The sequence below is a fragment of the Podarcis vaucheri genome (genome assembly GCF_965113315.1).
Source record: "Podarcis vaucheri genome assembly, chromosome: 7".
Classification (NCBI taxonomy): domain Eukaryota; kingdom Metazoa; phylum Chordata; class Lepidosauria; order Squamata; family Lacertidae; genus Podarcis; species Podarcis vaucheri.
The window spans coordinates 13961761-13984488 of NC_138765.1; the positions used below are offsets into that span (position 1 = coordinate 13961761).

Genomic DNA, 22728 nt, shown 5'->3' on the forward strand with positions numbered 1-22728 from the left:
GCGCACCGACCCCTCTTGCTCTCCAGGCTTCAGCAAAAGCCTGCATTCGCTCCATAGGATGCGCACACATTTCCCCTTCATTTTTGGAGGGGAAAAGGTGCGTCCTATAGAGCGAAAAAGATGGTAACTTTGGTTGTGTTAAATATGTATTCTGTAGTTGACCTCCTTTGCAATGTTTTATTTTGAAATCTTTAAGATAATATTTTAGTTTTCTGTTAATTATATTGCTTTGACTGTAAACGCTATATTTGACTTTCTACAGGTTTTTTAAAAAATTTTTTGGATGTTTTAATATTCTGTAAACCGCTTTTAGATTTTTCTTTAAAACATAAAGCTGTATAGAAATGAAATAAATAAATAATCTGGTTGGCCATTGTGACAACAGGGTTCTGGAACAACAGGCCTGGTTTTTCTATTTATTTAATCGTTTTTTCAATACAAATAGCAACCATAAAAAACACATACAACAAAAACCACAATAACACTAATAACACAATTTAACAATTCAGATTTGAGTACTGATATACCTATAACTACACCTTTTTAACAATATTTCCCCACCTCTCCTCCCCTACTTCCCACCACTTTCCGCCTTATCGCTTAAGTATTCCTTCCAGATTTCTTCATATTTATCCATTATTAATTTCTGTCAATTCGTTTGCATGTAACTAGTCTGTCCATATTGTCAATCCATGTGCTCAATGGGATCTTTTTGTGGCTCTTCCCATTCATCAAAACAAGTTTTTTTGCTTCTAATATGCATCTTTGTAATCTCCCACGTTTCCGGTATATAATTTAGAATTAAATTCAAATCCCCTAAATAACAATTTCTTTTTATTACTCTTGCTATATATATCCTCACCTCACACCAAAATAATCTTATCATCGGGCAGTTAATCATCATATGTACTAAGTTTGCATTTTTACTTCCACATCTCCAGCAGTTGTCTGCATTTGTTATTTTCTTCTCATAAAGTTTTGCTGGAGTCCAATGGACTCTGAATATTATTTTCTGCTGAATAAGTCTTAGTCTTAGATCCATAGAAGCTATTTCTGTTGATTTTATACTTGACTCCCATATATCATTTGTTATCTGTACCCTTAACTCTTCACTCCATTTTTGTCTATCATATTTTCAATCATAGTTCTTTCTGTTGAGTAGGGTTTTATATAGTGCAAGTGTGTAGAGTTCTTTGTTTTTGTTGCAGAAATTAAATATTGTAGCAGCATGGGTGTTTCCGATGCTGCTATAGCGTCAGGGCCAAACTGCCTTTCCAGCATATGTATCAATTGGATGTATTGCCATTGTGTTTCACTGCAAAGTCTTATGTTCCACAAATTTGTCAATTAATTGATTCAATGTCAAAATGCCTTTTTTCATCCAATCTTGCCAAATTATTACTTGATTTCCATTTTTTAATTTTGGGTTGGCCCATATTGTTAATTTCTCATGCTGATAGGGGTTGTCCTTATTATTTTTATTTATATTCATCCAAATTTTTATAGGTGCTTTAATAGTCTCCAGGATAATAGGATGTTTCATAAAATTGGAGCTGAGTTTAGTCCACCCTACAAGAGGTTCAAAGAAACTATATTCAAGAGTAACCCAATTGGGATTCCTGCTAGCTCTCCAATCGTTAGACTTACTCAGCAGGTAGGCCTGGTGATATAGTTCCAGATTTGGGAGACCAAAGCCACCTTCCTTGGTTGGAAGTTGCATTTTATGTAGTGATATTTTTGGTGGCTTTGTACCCCCATAGGCACGATCTCAATAGTTGATTTATTTTTTGGAAGTAAAATTTGGGACTATGTATTGGTAATCCTCTAAGAATGTATAAAAACTTTGGAACAACATTCATTTTGAGTTCCCCACCTTTCAATATCAAAATAAATCTCATTTATAATTTGATTCAAATTTAATTTTACAATTCGATCTATATCCGATTAAATCATTATACCCAAGAATTTAATAAAGTCTTTGCACGTCCAAAATTGATGGTAACAGGCCTGGTTCAGCAGGCTGATGTAAGTTCTGGCCAGTTGAAGCTTGTGGGAAATCTAACATTTGTCCAAATCTTGATTGCCTCAAAGTGGTGCTCACCCAGTGTACCTGCTGAGGATGAGTGGATTCACAATGTCCTTGCTGAAGAAGCATGGTTTCACAATTTCTTTCTAAAATCACAAAGCTGCTCATTTGGCTGAGTAAGGGAAGCCAAAGGAGAGAAAAAAATGGGAAACTATGGAGCCCTTTAGTAATCGCTACCAGGGGTGGGGAACCTCTGGCCTGGGGGCCAAATGCAGCCACTGCATGCTTCTCCACAGGACCCAGGAGATGGGGATGTAGGTGGTACATCGTTCCTCTGCTTGGGGTCACAAGGGGGACCTCCAAAAATGTTTGCATATATTGTGTGTAGACTAGCATTTCCATTTTGTGTAAGACTACATAAAATGCTACGACGCCTCTTCCTCCATCTGCTTCCTCTTCTGCTAACATTCCCCTGCCTACTTGTCCCAATGGATCCAGAGAGGTTCTGTGCCCGTTCTAAATGTTTCTTCTCTTTATTTTTTGAAGGTTGTGTACACAGTCCAGTTTATGTCTTTCTCACAATAAGTGGGTGTCCCACCTGCCCCATAGGCAGCAGAGAAATGGCACTGGCATCAGCACCGTTTTCCAGCAAGCTCTTGCCAAAATCTCATAAGATCTAGCCAGATCCTTCTGCTGCTATGCCACTTTGTGCTGTTGCCACACAACCTAGGGAAGGGATGCTTTGGTGGGGGTTATGTAGCATGGCTGCTGTGGTGAAACGGGATGCACTACCCCTGACAACAAGGGAGCCCAAAGTGGACACAATTAAATTTGACATGGAAGTTTGGCCAGAGATTTCAAACCTGAAATCTAGCTCCCATCCCCAAGCACTATTATTTCCCCCAACAAATGTTGCATTTGGATAAATGATACAACACACATTATTTGCCATATAAATTTATTTTAGACATGATTCAATGACTTCATTTGCACATGAAAGTCAAATGCAGCCTGTCTTTGAGGAGGAGCTTCTAGACTTCTGGAAAGAAAGCCTGGGAGTCCTCAGGCTGAGACCACCCCTGCTTCAACCATTAGGCCTCCAATTTCCATAAATGGTGGGTTCTTCTGGGCGGTGGAGGTTTGCCTTCCCTCAGCTACAGCTCATTGGAATCCTTGTCCATTGCGTCAGTACACTCTATCTGAGTGATCTCATATCCCAATGATTTAAGATAAGTCATCAGCATCTCATAACTGTAGTCACACATACTAGCTGTTGCACAGCCTCGGACAGCACCAATCAAGCTGCTTCCCCCTGTTGGAAAAAAAAGCACACACATATTTTTGAAATCCCAAACCCTCCTCAAACAGAACGGTGGGCAACTTTTTTCAGCCCAAGAGCTGTTTTCCAGTCTGGGTGACCTTCTGGGAGGTCCACTGGCCAATGGAAACATATGTAAAATTCACCTTTACATGGCAGGCTATTTTATACATACAGTGGTGCCCCGCAAGACGAATGCCTCGCAAGACGGAAAACCCACTAGACGAAAGGGATTTCTGTTTTGGAGGTGCTTCGCAAAACGAATTTCCTATTGGCTTGCTTCGCAAGACGAAAATGTCTTGCAAGTTCCTGCGGGGTTTTTTTTCCTTCCCCCCCTTTTTTCCAAGCTGCTAAGCCGCTTATCAGCTAATCCTAAGCCGCTAAGCCCGTTTAACAGCTGATCCTGCTAAGCCGCTTATCAGCTGATCCGCTAAGCCGCTAAACTGCTTATCAGCTGATCCGCTAAGCCTGCTAAGCCGCTAATAGCGCTAATCCGCTAAGCCGCTAATGGGCTTGCTTCGCAAGACGAAAAAACCGCAAGACGAAGAGACTCACAGAACGGATTCTTTTCATCTTATGAGGCACCACTGTACATTCAACCCCCCTCTGTCCTCAATCCAGGTAACCAAGACTTCAGGGGCAACAATCCAGCCAGGCCAAAGCATACAGGTAGGGTATGAAGTGGGGCTTGTGAGGGGTGTGGCCTAGGGTAAGGAGGTGTGGATAAGGAGGATCCAAAGGGCCGGAGAGAGTTCTAGAGGAATGCCTTTGGCTCCTGGGCCTGTGGGTCTCCATCCTGCCCCCTCCAATTTAAAGTGCAAATTTTAAGATGTATTTTTATTTAACAAAAACTATATACCGCTTGATTGCAGTAAAAACTGCTAGGGGTTTACAAGAAATATTTACATTAGCAATAAAAGCAGTTAAAATGATTAAAACGTTTAAAACTCAATCGAATGAACAGCAAAAGGGAATAGAGCATGTCCCTATATGAATAGGCTTTTAAGGTGTTGCTGGGGAAAAAATGGAATAAACTGGTGCAGGGTTCCAGGCAAGAACCCCAAAAATCACTAGCCCTTCCCTGTATTCCCCTCCTCCCACCTCCCTGTGCACACATCCCTCCTCCTTGGGCTCCTGCCCATCCCCTTACTCTGTGAAGGCAACATGGGTCTCCTAATAACTTTCAGACCCTTAATAAACAAAGTATCCTAGCGTCTTTTAGCAGAAGCCATGACTGCTCAAAGTAGCATGATACTTCCTTAAAGATGGGGCCCTAGCTGCACTCCATTATATTAGACTCACCAAACTTCAGGCGACCCCCAGCGTAGAAGCATTGATCCTCCGCATTTCTGCAGCTGACGGTCTTATTGCCCTCACACTCGTCTGAAGAGATGGAGAAGCAACTCGGGCACTTTAGCCCATTGAGCTCCCTCGTCTCATGCTCAGGCACTGGAAAACAATCACCACACCACACCACACCAACATTGCAATTAGTCAATGTATTTCTTTTGCAAATGCAAACCACAACTTGCTGTATGTGAGGGGTGGGAATTGAACTCCTTCCAAGATGGATGCCTACCACCTTCTAGCACTTCTCCAAGCGGAGTGCTTCAGCCATCCTCCATTCATCCAGGGCTACATCAAGGCATGGTGCAAGAGATTTCTGACTGGGGCCACATTCACAGCATACATTTCAAGCAAAGGGATACCACTTTAAGCAACTGGGCTTAGCACTGAGCAGCATTGGGGGGCATTCTGAGAGACAAAATGGCAGCCACAGATGCACACAAATGATAAGATTCTACAAAATGGCCCTCTTCCCAAGAGCGGGAAAGAGAAAGAAAACTCTTAGTAGTTTTATACTTAAAAAATCACTTCTGGGAAAACATGTGCTTAGTTTTGGTAAAATAATGATTTCACCTAAGGAAAAATGGGAGCTAATAAGAACTATTGTATGGGGTTTGTTTGCTAATCCATAGCTCTGTGAGGGGAATCGGGGTTTCCCAATTAACTCTCAGCACCCTTAAGAAATTACCACTCCCAGAATTCTTTGTCCTAGTGTTGTTATAGCGTTTACAATAAAAACATACACGAGGGTGTTGAGAATACTAAGGCAAACCACAAAATGGTGCCTCCTCCCAACAAGAAGGGAGGGGTGAGTGAAGATCTACATCAGGTACAAGGGTGGGAGTAGACCAGAGTTCCAATCTGTACTTGAGCCACGAAACTTGCTGAGTGACCTGGGGCCAGACACTGCCCCTTAGCCTGACTTATTTCACATGGGTGTTTGAGGCTAAAATGGTGAGCAGGAGAGCCAGAAATGCCACCTCAAGCTCTTTGGACAAAAGAGTAGGGATGTAAATATCAAAAGCTGCTGCAGGAGAGGGACTGTGAGTAACATCACACAAGGAATGTTTCTAGGACTAAGGTAAAACTGTGAAGCTCCCTTGTAATTTTTGCTCATGAATGCTGCATGTTGTTCAACTAATCTTGTTATTGATACATGGTTTTTGGTTTTGTTCTATGTGCAGTTTACTATGCTATGTTATTAAATAATGCAGATATCCTCTTAGAAAGTCCTGTTCTGTTGGTGAAGGCAGAAGCCCACGTTGCAGATGTTTGTAGAAGGCCTGGCCAATCCAGAGGTATCATACTGCCTTCTCACTTGCTGGATCATCACCTTATTGTGGTGAGTGGGCTTCCACATTCCTATGACCTGTGTGAGCAAAGCCATCAGGAATCCTGTACTCCTAACAGGGTCACCCAAGGCAGTAAGGTCAAAGGGAAGGAGCTAGACAAAGAATTATCCAAAAAGTCCTCAATGGCAGAACAGGTGGATGATAACAAGCAGTATGTTATAACGGCTGTGAAGGCAGATAAGGGCTGCAGGAGATAGGAATCTACCGGTTCATTGTGACTACTCATGCCATCGGAACAGAACCCTACTGTGAGTAATAATAATAATAATAATAATAATAATAATAATAATTTATTATTTGTACCCCGCCCATCTGGCTGGGTTTCCCCAGCCACTCTGGGCGGCTTCCACAGAGACCAAAAATACACTAAAATGTCACACATTAAAAACTTCCCTGAACAAGGCTGCCTTAAGATGTCTTCTGAATGTCAGGTAGTTGTTTATCCCTTTGATATCTGATGGGAGGGCGTTCCACAGGGCGGGCGCCACTACAGAGAAAGCCCTCTGCCTGGTTCCCTGTAGCTTTGCTTCTTGCAATGAGGGAACCGCCAGAAGGTCCTTGGCGCTGGACCTCAGCGTCTGGGCAGAACGATTGGGGTGGAGACACTTCTTCAGGTATACTGGGCCGAGGCCGTTTAGGGCTTTAAAGGTCAACACCAACACTTTGAATTGTGCTCGGAAACATACTGGGAACCAATGTAGGTCTTTCAAGACTGGTGTTATGTAGTCTCGGCGGCCACTCCCAGTCACCAGTCTAGCTGCCACATTCTGGATTAATTGCAGTTTCCGGATCACCTTCAAAGATAGCCGCACATAGAGCGCATTGTAGTAGTCCAATGCTGTAGTCCAAGCGGGAGATAACTAGAGCATGCTCCACTCTGGTAAGACAGTCCGCGGACAGGCAGGGTCTCAGCCTGCGTACCAGGTGGAGTTGGTAAACAGCTGCCCTGGATACAGAATTGACCTGCGCATCCATGGACAGCTGTGAGTCCAAAATGACTCCCAGGCTGCATACCTGGTCTTTCAGGGGCACAGTTACTCCATTCAGGACCAGGGAGTCCTCCATACCTGCCCGCCCCCTGTCCCCCAAGAACAGTACTTCTGTCTTGTCAGGAATTAACCTCAATTCATTAGCCGCCATCCATTCTCCAACCACCTCCAGGCACTCACACAAGACCTTCACCGCCTTCACTGGTTCTGATTTGAAAGAGAGGTAGAGCTGGGTATCATCTGCATATTTATGCAGATGCGAAGATTGTACCTTGGTCAGCATGCACTGATCTACACACATAAAACAAATTCACGTACTGGTGTCTTCCAAAAACCCATCCCAAACCCAAACCCCAAAAGTCACCTGGCGATCGGGAAATGGTAATGGGGGCAGGATCATGAAATCTGGAAGCCCCTAGTCATGAACCAGCACATGGGCGGTAGATACATATTCAGCCACTCTGACCCAAGGAATGAGGCAGTTGAGCAGCTTGGCAGCTGTATCCATGACTGAGCAGCCCTTTTTAGGATCCACTCTGCTCACCCTGGAAAGGGGGAGGGGCTAGAAAAGGTGTCCTAAACATAGTCTGCCTCCCTTTCCCCCTGACTGGACGACCGCGCCCAGTGGGGTCACCACCTAGCAGTTGTAAAACACAGTTGAATTTTGGAACATGGAATATACAGACTTTGTCAGATAACACAGATAGCAAGCGTTCTGAATGCAGAACTGCCATCATTGCAAGAGAGCTGCAATGTTTTAACATTACTATTGGAGCGCTTCAAGAGACTCAAAGAGCAGGTGAGGGACAACTGAAGGAAGAAAAAGGAGACTACACTTTCTTCTGGAAAGGTCTATCTGAGCAAGAACTCCGGATACATGGAGTAGGCTTCGCTATCAAAAATGATCTCGTGAAGCTCCTGTCAGAAGTCCCTACTGGCATTAATGAGTGACTCTCAACCCCCCCCCCAAATAAAGCTTACCAAAAACCAACAGGCTACTCTTATAAGTGCTTATGCACCAACACTAGATGCCGATGAAGACATGAAAGAAAATTTTTACTCTCAGCTGGAGAGATGCCTAAGGAAGATAAACTCATCCTCCTGGGTGATTTTAATGCAGGAGTTGGGCGATGGTCCACCATCCCTCAGACCATTTGGTGGGCCAGCCTATATTTTGAAAAAAAAATATGACCGAATTCCTATGCCCCACAAATAACCCAGAGATGCATTTTAAATAAAAGGACACATTCTACTCATGTAAAAACACGCTGATTTCTGGACTGTTCATGGGCCGGATTGAGAAGGTGATTGGGCCACATCCAGCCCATGGTCCTTAGGTTGCCTGCCTCTGTCTTAGACTATGTTATTGTCTGTGCTAAAGATCGCCGTGATCTGCTCCTTACCAGAGCTATGTTGAGTGCCGACGACTGCTGGACAGATCACTGACTAATATGCTCCACAATGGCTATCAATATTATACCTTAACATAGGCTTTAAGGAAGGAAAACAAGGCGCAAAATGAACACCCAAGCCCTTCAAGATCCCATTAAGTGGGGTTGCTTCCAAATGACTCTTAAGGGCCATCTGCTTTCAGAATTCCTTGATAACATCGAGGAACACTGGACCAAGCTAAAAACATCCATTTTTGCAGCCTGTGAACAAAGTCACAAAGACCATCTATGGGCGAATAAATCATGGCATATTCCCCCTACGCTCAGCAGACGGTATAACACTTCTAAAAGATAAAGAAGCTATTAAACCGCTTTAAAGAACATTACCGACATCTCCTTAAGTGCAACTCCCCCGTAGCTGCTGAGGTCCTCTCACAAATTCTGCAAAAACAAGTTAGAGATGAGCTTGCAGTATCTCCACATCTGGGAGAGTTGTGTACAGCTATTAACCATATGAAAAACAAAAAAAACCAGCAGACCTGAGGGGATACCTGCCAAAGTTTTCAAAGTGGATGAAATTGAACTTACACAACAACTTCACAAGCTCATCAAAAAAAATCTGGGAGAGAGAAGAGATCCCAGCAGACTTTAGGGATGCCAAAATTATCTTTTTTTAAAAAAAAGGTGACAGAACTGATTGCAGAAACTGATTGCAGAAACTATCGAGGCATCTCTCTATTAGCTGCAGGTGGTAAAATTCTTGCAAGGATCTTAGCAAACCATCTCTTAACAATATCCGAGGTGACCGTTCCTGAATCCCAAAATGGTTTTCGGCCTTCTAGGGGGACAGTGGACATGATTTTCACCGCTCAACAGCTTCAAGAAAAATGCAGAGATCAAAACCAACCCCTGTATGTGACCTAAGGCTTTTGACATTGTAAATCACAATGCCCTGTGGACTGTCCTTCTGAGAATTGGCTGCTCAGATAAATTTGTAAACATCATCCGACTCCTCCATGATAAAATGACAGCAACCATCGTAGATAACAATGGCTCTCAAAGTGAACCATTCACAGTGGGATCAGGTGTTAAACGGGGTTGTGTTATTGCCCCAACTCTATTCATTGTTTTCATTGCCATGATCCTACAAATTATCTGACAATTATCATTGTCGAAGGGAAACTCCCCACCGGAGTAGAAATCATATATTTAACAGATGGAAAGTTCTTCAATCTGAGCAGGCTGAAAGCAAAGAGTAAGGTTACAGTAACTTTCATCATAGAGCTTCAGTATGCTAATGACAACATAGTGTGCGCACGCTCACAGGATGACCTCCAAACTATCCTAAATATCTTCCCAGAAGTTTATGAAAAGTTTGGCCTGTCACTCAAAATCCAAAAAAACAACAAAGTACTGCACCAACAAGTACAAAATAACCCCTCTGCAGCTCCACTTGAGTTTTGTGAGACCATCTTTCCTGATGATGATACTTACTTTCGGGAGGTCCGCTGTTGCACATATCTGTCTTGCAGCAGGAGGCCTTGCTCTGGATGTACAGTGATGAGGTTATGGAGGCACTGCCATAGCCTATATCACACAACGCTGTATCGATGCAGGACTTGAGAACCATTGTTGACCCCAAAAGTACTATAAAAGAATTGGAAAAGGAAATAACTAGACCTGGAGATAGGGCTGGTCCACCTATGTGGAAAGGGTTGATGATCACCTTATGTTTGCTGATCCACAGGGGCAGGAGATCTGACCACCAGGAAAAGCATCGCCTGATGCTGCTGCCTTTGAAGCTGTGGTGTGATCCTTGGAGGCAAGATCTGTCACCTCCTTGTCAGTTCCTCTCCCCCATTTGAGCCACCCCATGTCCCTGTTGTTTGTGGCAGGGACCTTGGAGCCCCTTCCTTTTTCTTTTTAATATAATGTTTATTAAAATTTCTTTTTTCCTTTATAACAACCAAATAAAATTTCTTCATCACGTATATATTTGCTCAAATTGAGCTCTGACTTCCTCCTGTCCCCCTCCCTGACTTCCATATGCAATCACTTTTATTTTGCATTTCTAAATCACCCTATTTACTTTATCTCCATACTTAAAAGACTTACTTCTAATATTTATAAACAGGTATCAAATCATAACCTGTCCTTTTCAAACAGTTCGTCGGGCTGGTTTCGGATTCCCCCCGTCAGTCTCACCAGCTCAGCGTATTCAATCATCTTTGTCTGGCATTCTTCCAACGTTGGAAGTTCCTACTGCTTCCATTTCTGGGCTAAACGTATCCTTTCTGCCGTAGTAGCATACATAAATATATTTATGTCTTTTGGGGGGGAATTTCTTCACCTATGATCGCTAATAAAAAAGCCTCTGGTTTTTTTACTAAAAGTATTTTATATAACATATCCCAGTAGACTTTAATCTTAGGACACATCCACCACATTTGAAAGAAATTCCCTTCCTTCTCCTTACAGTTCCAAAATACCTTATCTTAAGTTCTATACATTTTAGCAAATACCACCTCGAAGCTCCTTTCTGAGGCTCCCTCCGCCTCGCTGGTGCCCATGCAGGCACACTGCCTCTTTCCTTGTGGGGTGGTCATTTGCAAAGCGCAGGCTGCAAAGCCACCCTACCTATCCCTTGCCGGGCTGCCTGCACTTCCTGGCTGCCATTGACTGGCAGAGTGGGCTCCGTCTTTCCTCCTGTGCTGAAAAAGGCAGCCAGGTGGCAGCCAAGGTTGTCTCCGCCCGGAGCCTGCACTCCACTGTTGACTCACTCAAGGTGGGGGCTCCATCAAACTTCTCCACTGAAAGGTGGGCAGCCGTCCCCCCTCAACAGGAAAGGGTGACATGGCTCGCAGTTCCCCTGCTTAGCAGCTGAGATACCACTCCTACTTGTGTGCAAGCAGGAGCGGGGGTGGGGCTCTTGCAGCTGGGGAGGGGGAGCACTTTAACAGAGCCCCCGCCCCACTACTTGCTCATGTGAGCCAGTGGCAGATTGGGGTTTCCGCAAAACTGCTTGGCTGAGGCGAGGGCAGCAGTTTAAGGAGGGAGGGAGGGAGGAACAAGATGTATAAGCCTTGTCCATGCAGCTTTTTTCTCCCAGTGCAAGTATATGGGACAGACCACGATGATGATTTCACATCGTTGATGAAACTGCCACCCCTCCTGAGTCCCTCTGCCTCCAGCTCCAGGCTGCAGCTTGTTTTGTTTTTCCTCAGCGTGCTGGGTGCTGGAGGCAGAGGGACTCAGGATCGGAGGGGTTTCCCCCACCGATTTACTGCTGAGTGAATCTGTCATCACGGTCTGCCCCTCATACCGGTCCTGGGGCGATATATCAATAAATCGCCCAGGCCTAATCTTCAGTCACCTTTTCTTCCCGGTCTGCGGGGTGGGGAACATTTTATGGTTTGCCTCAGGTATCCAATTGTCTTGAGCAGGCCCTGCATGGAGCAGAAAGAGATTTCTCCAGTTTTATCTATTTGTTGAATGTGTCAGGACAGGAGACCTTTGGCTGTCCAGAGCTTTCTACCACCCTTCTCCTTATTGAGTGGAATCAGTTCAGAAGGCTTCGTGGGAAGCAATTAATGAATCAAATAAGTTTTGTCGCTGCCAACGTGGATAAAAATCAATTTTAAAAATCAAAATAATAAGATTTTTAAATTTAAATTAGTTTTTTTTATTTAAATCAGATTTTTAAAATTTAAATTGTGTTTTTTTTAAATGATTTTGGAGGACCCACCCCCCAAGATAGTTTTCTATTTAAGTTATATTATAGTCCAAAGACTATCCTCAAATAAGGATTTGTTTTAAGCTTTTCATGTGTGCTATAACTCCCTCTAAGGTTTTTCTAAAAAAAAAGTTTAATCACATCAGTTAACAAACATTGATACATATGCTATAATGTTATTGTTTTAGTTAAATAAATTATTTAAATTATTATTAATGAAATGATTATTTTTTCTCCTTCCAATAAAAGACAGCAGAAAAGAAGTCCAAATATAAACAGTTAATTTATTAAACCTCACAAAAATTTCATAATTATTTGTCAATGTTTTTCTAATAGTATAACCAAATCAGTAATTTTTGATATAACTTTAAAAACTACTCTGAAAATTTATTATTCCAAAAACAAAACCTTCATCTGGTTGTAAATATTAAGATTACGCCATCAAGAATGAGTCTTTATGTAAAAAAATGTTTTAAATCAAGTTTTACTGACTAGTGATTTAAATTGTGATTTAAATCAAATCCACCCTGTAACTGGACCAATGAGAGTCGATGGTGGAGCTCACAAAGGGAGCATGTACCCCAGGCTATTAGGAAGGGTCAATATGTCATTATCAGTTTCTCTTGGTTTCTTATTTGAAGTTCATTTCTCCACATTTTCATATCAGTTTCCAACTCCCCCCCCACCCCCCCATCAACATTTAGTCTGAATGTAATTTTCACTCTTAGGCCCTATCTGCAGGGTCATACTGATTTAAGCAGTCATGGTTTCCCCCTTGGGGGTGGGGGGGGATGCTTGTTGACCATATTGGCTGTGAATCCTGGCAGACTAGCTCTCTGCCTTGCAGGTCATTTTTCACTTGGCCTGGGAGATAGGAACCACACAGACTGACTCCAACTACAAAAGCTGAGACTGCTGAACCGACACTTGGGTAGGGGTATTGTTTGGCTTGTTTTGTTGCTGTTACTGATATCCATCTTTTCTATCTTTATTTTTAGCTCTTCTTATGAATTAGGTGACTGTTGCTTTATTTTGTTGTAGGTTCTTATATGCACACTTTACCCTAGTATGTGCATTTGTCTAATGATTACATGGCTGGACAACTGAATTGCAAAAATGGGAAAAAGGCAAATTCTGAAGGATGGCTTTGTTTTGCTCTGCCAGTTGAGTAAACACACCTTTAAATATGAACTGACTTGAATTTCTTCCCTGCTCCTACAGGCAATGCAGAACCTAGAACACTAATTTATGAAAAGTCATGTTCTGTGGCTTGTGGCGAAGCTTTGGCCTTAGAAAGTGAGTCTGGGGGTTTACGTTTTGGTGATCAAAGAGGTTGAAAGTTCTTTTCACTTACACAGTTTGCCAACTCCAAGGGCAGACAAGCAGGACTGGTCCCTGGAATCGTCACACTCCTCAGTGGTGGCATTACTGCAATCTTTTCCTTGACCGAAACAAGACTCACATGTCAGAGATGCCACTGCAGAGAGGGGGAAAATGGGTTTAGAAAACATTAGTGACTGTGTAGGAGGAATAGGTCTGCGTCAAGGTACACAAACACAACACTTTCTGCTACAAACTCCATCTTACGAGAGGTAGCAAAGGCCACCAAATTTGATAGCTTCAAAAGCAGACTGGATAGATTCATGTTTACCATTCACAATTGATATATTTTTCTGCAACATTGGAGGCACTATTTGACTACTAATTTCTGCAAACTAGTATATATTCCTTCTGTAGTTCTTAAACTCTGTGAATGGGGGTGAGCCTTGCATAGACCAGAGAATGATTGTCCAAGATGACTCCTGCATTCTGAGAGACAGGACTAGTAGAGAAGGTGTGGGGAAACCTTTAACCCTTCCGAAGTTGTTGCACTACAACTCCCATCAGCACCACCAAACATGACAGACTCTTGTAAGCACATCTGGTACCCCTGGAACCTGACTCCACTCAGAGATTGGGGTGGTGTGTAACACCAGCAAACTAAAAGATTTCAGGGGGGGGGGGAAGGATAATTCCGCTCCGAAATAGGAGAAGAATTGTGCCTATACATTGTCTCCTATCCTATCATAAGTTTCTACAAATGTAAGCAACTTTGCTTTAAATCAGGCATGGCCAAAGTCCATTTCAGGGGCCCACTGGTCGGTTTAATCTGGCCCCTTTGGCAGTTTATTTTCCTGGGGTAAAATCCTGAAAAAACCTCAACAACTTCAGTCCTAAAAATGCTCAAAAACTTTGGTCGGCCATTTGGTCGGGCCCCACAGCTTTTCTCTTCATCAAATCTGGCTCTCTTTGAAAAACGTTTGGACACCACTGCTTTAAATTTAAGCTAGGACTCTGGTTTATTGAAGAGTGAACTACTGCCTCTTTTGCTCCCCCAATGTACTTGGGGATGCCACACCTCTGTATGCATTTGGTAAAGTAAAGATTTAACATTGAGAACAAAGTTTCAGGAAGAAGGGGCAGAATTTGAGTGGACGATGAGGTAAGCAAACAGGAAAGAAGTTCAAGAAACATACTCTTTGTTGTAGATTGGATTCTGGTTTACCCAAGAGTGGGCAACTGCCCCCATTGCTCCCCCAATGGACTTGGGGATACTGCACCTCTCAGTATGGATTTGGTTAAATAAAAACAAATATAAACATTGGGAAGAAACTATCTATGTTTGAGGATCCCTTGTAGCTTGACCATATGCTTTATTCCTCTCCCTTTCAAAGGAAGCACAAGTCCTTGTTCCTTTCTTCTCCTGCTTTAATGGCTGACCCCCCACTTAGTTCCTTCCTGGAAACAGGATGAACAGCACAGCGGCTGTGGTTCTGCTCACCTGGATTCAGAAGGGTCAAGAGGAGGCAGGAGATCAGGAGTGTCTTCATCATTCTAGAGAGCTGAAGAGCCAAGAAGGACTTTGAGAACAGCACTGGGATGAGTAAGGAACTGATGCATGAAGAGGCTTAGTTGGAGGAATTTATAGGTGATTACAAGAAGCACTTTGGCAGTACCCAGGAACAATGGGTTCAGGACAGTGTCCCAAATTTTTAGAAGTCTAATCATGCTATACTATTATTTACTATAATGTAAAGCACAGTGTTTAAAACCAATTAAATCTCTTCCCCCTTCCAACAACTCCAAGGACACGTACCTCCTAATCTGTGCCAGCGTCAATTTCACCATCCTGCATGGTGGGAAATGACTCCCATCAGGTTACAGCACTGAAATTGGATTAGGTTTCTGGAAGCCAAGGCATTTTCTCTGACAACATGAACTTTTTTGAAAGGGGGACAAATGTCTCTCCACAGTTTCCCTTGTGGTACAGTAATAAAATGCAGACTGACCCGGATCCCCTCACTCCCATTAAATGCAATTGCATTTGGGGTAAATCAATCTCTTCCCCCTTCCAACAGCTCCAAGGACATGTCCCCCCTTTAACCTGGGGCACCCTCAATTTCACCACCCAGGAAGTGAAGCCCCACCAGGTGACACCAGAATTCAAAGCTCAGCAGTGAAATTGGATTAGATTTCCAGAAGCCCAGGCAATTTTGCCAGATTTCTCTGATAGTCAGAATCACAAACTTATTTATTTTTGGTAAGGGGAGACAAGTGTCTGTCCAGTTTCCTTTGTTGTACAGTAATAAAATGCACAGTGACTCATGATCTAGATTTCCTCTGTCTCATTAAATGCACTTGTTTGGGGTACAGAATTGGTCCACTTGCTCTTTATAAATAAGTTGGTTAGAGTTAAGAGAGTCCTATGGACTGCAAAAAGATCAAACCTATCCATTCTGAAGAAATCAGCCCTGAGTGCTCACTGGAAGGACAGATCATGAAGCTGAGGCTCCAATACTTTGACCACCTCATGAGAAGAGAAGGCTCCCTGGAAAAGGCTCTGATGCTGGGAAAGATTGAGGGCAGAAGGAGATGGTGATGAAAGAGGACGAGATGGTTGGATAGTGTTCTCAAAGCTACCAGCATGAGTTTGACCAAACTGCAGGAGGCAGTGGAAGACAGGAGTGCCTCGGGTGCTGTGGTCCAGGGGGTCACAAAGAGTCAGACACGACTAAACAACAACAGAGTTAAGAGCAGGTGGGGGGGTTTGCAGGTCTGTGTCCAGAGGAGCTTGCAGATTTTACGGATTATATTTTACTGGGACTGGATATACACAAGCAGAGCTCCATGTCCTTTGCTTTTGTTTCACTTGTGATGCTGATGAAAGTCAAAGACAGTGTGAATGATATGAATTTGGCATTTGGACAATGAGAGAGGGAGAGTGGCAGCATCACAGATGTATATATTTCTATAATATATAATGTTGCTATATAATTTACTGTCAGCTTAGATTGTTTCTTCTACACCTCAAGCAGTGAGATCCTTTGACTGGGGCAATTCTTGTAGCTCCCTACACATCAGAGGTTTAGTCAGCCTTCAATTCATAGGAAGCCTTTAGTGCAACAGGACAGAGAAAGGCTTTTATTCCTTTTTCATAACACTAGAATTTGTGGGCAGCCAATGGCAGTGAATGTTGGAAGATCTGAGAAAGATGGAAGAAAGTGCTGCTTGAAATAGCAGATAGTTAAACTCTGGAATTTGCTCTCAGGAAGTAAAGATGGGCAACAACGTGGATGTATTTGATTGAGGATTAGAAGAAAATAATGGAGGATAAGGCTAACAATGGCTACTAACCAAGTTGGCCATGTTCTTCCTCAAGTGTTGGAGACAGTATTCCTCTGAATGTTAGTTGGTGGGAATCACAAGCGGGGGAAAGGGATGGAACCAACTGGTGTTGCTGTCCAGTCCTGCTTTGAGGCTTTGCACAGGCATATTGCTAGCCATTTCAACAACAGGGTTCTGTAACAGCTGGACTGGTTCAGCAGGCTGATGCAAGCAGTGCCAGTTGAAGCTTGTGGAAAATCTAACATTAGCACAAATCTTGATTGCCTCAAAGTGGAAAGGGATGCTTTGGTGGGGGTCACGTAGCATGGCTGCTGTGGTGAAACGGGATGCACTACCCCTGACAACAAGGGAGCACAAAGTAGACACAATTAATTTTGACATGGAAGTTTGGCCAGGGATTTCAAACCTGAAATCTAGCTCCCATCCCCAAGCACTATTATTTCCCCCAACAAATGTTGCATTTGGATAAATGATACAACACACATTATTTGCCATATATATTTATTTTGGACATGATTCAATGACTTCATTTGCACATGAAAGTCAAATGCAGCCTGTCTTTGAGGAGGAGCTTCTAGACTTCTGGAAAGAAAGCCTGGGAGTCCTCAGGCTGAGACCACCCCTGCTTCAACCACTAGGCCACCAATTTCCATAAATGGTGGGTTCTTCTGGGCGGTGGAGGTTTGCCTTCCCTCAGCTACAGCTTATTGGAATCCTCGTCCATTGCGTCAGTACACTCTAATTGAGTGATCTCATATCCCAATGATTTAAGATAAGTCACCAGCATATCCTGACCGTAGTCACACATACTAGCTGTTGCACAGCCTCGGAGAGCACCCGTCAGGGTGGTTTCCCCTGTTGGAAAAAAGCCACATACATATTTTTGAAATCCAAAACCCTCTCCCTCAAACAGAATGGTGGGCAACGTTTTTCAGCCCAAGAGCTGTTTTCCAGTCTGGGTGACCTTCTGGGAGGTCCACATGCCAATGGAAACATATGTAAAATCCACCTTTACACGGCAGGCTATTTTCTAGATACACTCAAACAGCCCTCTCTGTCCTCCCTCCAGGTAACCAAGAGTTCAGGGGCAACAATCCAGCCAGGCCAAAGCATACAGGTAGGGTATGAAGTGGGGCTTGTGAGGGGTGTGGCCTAGGGAAAGCAGGTGAGGCTAAGTAGGATCTGAAGGGCCAGAGAAAGAGAGAGAGTTCTAGAGGAATGCCTTTGGCTCCTGGACCTATGGGTCTCCATCCTGCCCACTCCAATTTAAAGTGCAAATTTTAAGATGTATTTTTATTTAACAAAATCTATATACCGCTTGCTTGCAGTAAAAACTGCTAGGGGTTTACAAGAAATATTTACATTAGCAATAAAAGCAGTTAAAATCATTAAAACATTTAAAACTCAATCGAATGAACAGCAAAAGGGAATAGAGCATGTCCCTGTATGAATAGGCTTTTAAGGTGTTGCTGGGGATAAAATGGAATAAACTGGCGCAGGGTTCCAGGCAAGAACCCCCAAAATCACTAGCCCTTCCCTGTATTCTCCTCCTCCTCCCACCTCCCTGTGCACACATCCCTCCTCCTTGGGCTCCTGCCCATCCCCTTACTCTGTGAGGGCAACGTGGGTCTCCTAATAACTTTCAGCACCCTTAATAAACAAAGTATCCTAGCGTCTTTTAGGGGAAGCCATGACTGCTCAAAGTAGCATGATACTTCCTCAAAGATGGGGCCCTAGGTGCACTCCATCATACAAGACTCACCGAACTTCACGAGACCCCCAGCGTAGAAGCATTGATCCTCCTCATTTCTGCAGCTGACGGTCTTATTGCCCTCACACTCATCTGTCAAGATGGTGAGGCAACTCGGGCACTTCAGCCCATTGAGCTCCCTCGTCTCACTCTCAGGCACTGGAAAACAATCACCACACCAACATTGCAATTAGTCAATGTATTTCTTTTGCAGATGCAAACCACAACTTGCTGTATGTGAGGGGTGGGAATTGTGCTTCCCCTTCCAAGATTGATGCGTACCACCTTCCAACACTTCTCCAAGTGGAGTGCTTCAGCCATGCTCCATTCATCCAAGGCTACATTAATGCATGGTGCAAAAGATTTCTGACTGGGGCCACATTCACAGCATACATTTCAAGCAAAGGGATACCACTTTAAGCAATTGGGCTTAGCACTGAGCACCACTGGGGGGCAATCTGAGAGATAAAATGGTAGCCACGGATGGACACAAATGATGATAAAAGTCTACAAAATGGCCCTCTTCCTGAGAGCGGGAAAGAGAAAGAAAGCTCTTAGTAGTTTTATCCTTAAAAAATCACTTCTGGAAAACATGTGCTTAGTTTTGGTAAAATAATGATTCCACCTAAGAAAAAATGGGAGCTAATAAGAACTATTGTATGTGGTTTGTTTGTTAATCCACAGTTCTGTGAGGGGAATAGGGGTTTCCCAATTAACTCTCAGCACCCTTAGGAAATTACCACTCCCAGAATTCTTTGTCTTAGTGTTGTTATATATATAATAAAAACATACACGAGGGTGTTGAGAGTACTAAGGCGAACCACAAAATGGTGCCTCCTCCCAACAAGAAGGGAGGGGTGAGTGAAGATCTACATCAGGAACAAGGGAATGTGAATGTCTACATCAGGAACAAGGGTGGGAGGAGACCAGAGGTCAAATCTGTACTTGAGGCATGACACTTGCTGGGTGACCTGGGGCCAGACACTGCCCTTTAGCCTGACTTATTTCACATGGGTGTTTGAGGCTAAAATGGTGAGCAGGAGAGCCAGACACGCCACCTTAAGCTCTTTGAAGGAAAGAGTAGGGTTGTAAATATCAGAAGCTGCTGCAGGAGAGGGACTGTGAGTAACATCACACAAGGAATGTTTCTAGGACTAAGGTAAAACTGTGAAGCTCCCTTGTAATTTTTGCTCATGAATGCTGCATGTTGTTCAAGTAATCTTGTTATTGATACATGGTTTTTGGTTTTGTTCTATGCACAGTTTTTCTTTTACTATGCTATGTTATTAAATAATGCATATATCCTCTTAAAAAGCACTGTTCTGTTGGCGAAGGCAGGAGCCCACGTTGCAGATGTTTGTAGAAGGCCTGGCCAATCCAGAGGTATCATACTGCGTTATCACTCACTGGATCACCACCTTGTTGTGGTTGTGAGATTTTGACCAGCTTCGGCCCATCTGAAGCTGATACAGGCTTGTCTTATCTTGAGCCCAAGCAGAGTAGTTCACACAGCAGAAGGATAAGCAGTATGTGCCTACATTCTTAACTTTATTTACACTCTATGCTGAGAAGAATACAAACATGCATTCTGCCTCTGTGAGAGCAGAGAAGCAACTCCCTCGGAAACAAAGAACACCGAGAGAACAGTGAAAAACAGGAAACCAGTGTACGTCACATCCAGTCTCCCATTTCCAGTGGGAACCCAACAGTAACTCTGACTGTGGAATGTAAACAATTGTCTTGTGACAAGCATTTTGCTGCACAGTGAAGAAAGCGGAAACCAACATCCTCCCCCTTTCTGTGAATATCACTGGGCAGTGTGTTCGTACAATATCAGTACAAACCCAACTTCTGCACATAGGTACAGTGTTGATCCCTTGGTACAACCTTGGACAATACATCAGCAGGAATTTCTTTACCTGGCATATAGGACACCGTTACGAGTCCCTTCTGAACACATTCCCTAGCATGTTGCAGTTTCAATTGCAACTGCTTCATGCTTTGCTTACAATCTTCAGAATTCAGCAAAGCTAAACATGTTTTGTTGTCTTGATAAACCTGGATTGGACATTTGACAGGAATTTTCATGTCTTTGCACAATTGTAACAACAATTCACAATCTTTAAGTGAATAAGACAGTGCATTCAGTTCAGCTTCACAAATACTTAAGCTAACTGTTGTTTGCTTCTTGCATGACCAATCAAAAAGACCCTGATTGTACATATAGCAAACTCCAGACGTGCTTTTCCTGTCTGTAATGTCACTACCAAAACTTGCATCTCAAGACCACCAGACTTCTGATTGTTAAATCTCAGTCTGTAATGCATAGTGCCTTTCAAATAGTGATCTATGCGTTTCAGAGCTTTCCAATCCTTAACAGTAGGATTGTTGACTTGTCTGCTTAGCAAATTACAGCTAACAGCAATGTCAGGTCTTGAACATCTGGCAATGAAGTTTAGTTTACCTAGCACACTTCTGTACAGTGTAGTGTCAGAAAACGCTCCTTCAGTGTCATCTACCTGATAACCTGTTGTCATCGGTGTGTCTACAGGGTTAGCATCCATCAGGTTTAGTTTGCTTAACACATCAGCAATTTTCCGTGACTGGTGTACTAGAATGTTACCATCTTGATCTCTCTCTATTTCCAGAGATAGGTAGTTGTTTACCTCGCCAATATCTTTCATGTCAAAATGCTCTTTCAGTTGAGCTAGGACATTATTGTACATTGTGACATCTTTCCAAAAGAACAGAATATCATCAACATAAAATAAGCAATATAGCTTCTTTTGCCCCTCCTCTTTGACAAATACACATGGATCAGCTTTCCCTTGCTGAAAACCTAGAGAAAACAATACTTCAGTGAGTTTTGTGTGCCAACACCATGCACTTTGTTTGAGACCATAAAGGGATTTCTTCAGAGCACAAACAAATCCCTGATTTACCTGTACGCCATCAGGTGGAAGCATATAAAGTGATTCATCTAGAGATCCATACAGAAAAGCTGTATTCACGTCGTGGTGACTAAGGTGTAGATTCTCCTCTGCAGCAAGCTTGAGCATAAGCCTAATACTCTCATACCTCACAGTGGGTGAGTAGGTCTCGTGATAGTCTTCACCTGGTACCTGTGAAAAACCTCTGGCTACCAATCTGGCTTTGTGTCTGACTATCTTGCCATTTTGATCAATCTTCGCTTTGAAGACCCATTTGCTTCCAAGCAGTTTCATTCCTAGAACTACTGGAACTAGCTCCCATGTTTTGTTCCTCTCTAAGGAATCAAGCTCAGCCTTCATGGCATTTAACCATGGCTCAGCATCCTTTGAATCCAAATCCTGGATTTCTTGGAAACTTGAAGTTTCAAATACCTTCTTGGAGCTTTTAACAGCTGCCACTGCTATTTTGGCAAACTCATCAGCAAATCTCTTTGGAGGTCTACCCTTTGTGGCTCTCTGAGACCTGCGAATTAGCCTTAGGTCTTCAACACTCTCCTCTTCCTTCTTAGGAGAAAAGTGACCTATAGTGAACAATGGTTCTTCCAATTCTTCTCGATCATAGCATTCAGAGGGTCACATAGAGGCTTTCACACTCTTGAAATCCTCTGAATCACCTGATTCAGTCTCAGACTCATAATCAGGACCTTCATCAGTGGGTTGTTGCAGCAGCTGTGGCTGTTGCTGCTGCTGTTGCTGTGGCTGTTGCCTATCCTCAGTCTCATCACTGTCATCAGGATAACATTGGAAAATTCCCACATTCTCCCCCCACTTGGCATTGTACTCAACACTTCTTGTGAGCTTAATTGTCTTAGAGTCAGTCATCATTACTCTGTAAGAACCTTTCTGATACCCAAGAAAGATACCATGCAATCCATGCTTGCCTAACTTGGAGCTTTGTGGTGTGTGAACCCACATGTCAGAACCAAAAATTCTCATGTGTTTGATGTAAGGCTTCTTGCCAAACATCTTCTCATAGGGGGTACAACCAATCGCTGAAGATAACCTGCGATTATAACTGTAAACAAAACAAGCCAAAGATTCCGCCCAATAACTCTCTGGAAGATTGGCATCATGCAGCAAGATTTTTAACCCTTGAAGCAATGTTTGATTTGCCCTCTCGCAAAGTCTGTTCTGCCATGGCGAGCGAGGACTAGACAAATCGTGCTG

General features: G+C 43.2%; 2 protein-coding genes across 2 annotated transcripts in view; both read right to left on the minus strand.

The window, feature by feature from the left end:
* Positions 1 to 2979: 2979 nt before the first annotated feature.
* On the minus strand, positions 2980 to 15164 carry LOC309537743 (phospholipase A2 inhibitor NAI-like). Its single transcript, XM_082232738.1, has 5 exons — positions 14978 to 15164; positions 13511 to 13633; positions 9918 to 10070; positions 4647 to 4793; positions 2980 to 3338 (listed from the first exon to the last, which is right to left on the minus strand). Exons 1-5 carry the CDS (start codon positions 15027 to 15029, stop codon positions 3181 to 3183), a joined length of 633 nt encoding a protein of 210 aa, XP_082088864.1. The 5' UTR covers positions 15030 to 15164; the 3' UTR covers positions 2980 to 3180.
* A 2158-nt stretch (positions 15165 to 17322) lies between these two features.
* LOC309537641 (phospholipase A2 inhibitor gamma subunit B-like) overlaps positions 17323 to 22728 on the minus strand; it is a gene marked incomplete at its 5' end in the record, with an annotated part of 41260 nt that continues 35854 nt past the window's right edge. Inside the window, one exon of the mRNA XM_082232533.1 lies at positions 17323 to 17676. Within this exon, the coding sequence (XP_082088659.1) occupies positions 17519 to 17676 (158 nt within the window). The 3' untranslated portion in view covers positions 17323 to 17518. The remainder of the gene's footprint in view (positions 17677 to 22728) is intronic.

What these genes read in the sequence shown, in the direction of transcription:
- LOC309537743 (XM_082232738.1), bottom strand. Translation starts at nt 15,029, where the DNA reads ATGATGAAGACACTCCTGATCTCCTGCCTCCTCTTGACCCTTCTGAAT. An exon ending in CTTGACCCTTCTGAATCCAG is followed by an intron (nt 13,634 to 14,977) that starts GTGAGCAGAACC and finishes CCCTCTCTGCAG; the next exon opens with TGGCATCTCTGACATGTGAG. An exon ending in TGGGGGTCGCCTGAAGTTTG is followed by an intron (nt 3,339 to 4,646) that starts GTGAGTCTAATA and finishes TTTTTCCAACAG; the next exon opens with GGGGAAGCAGCTTGATTGGT.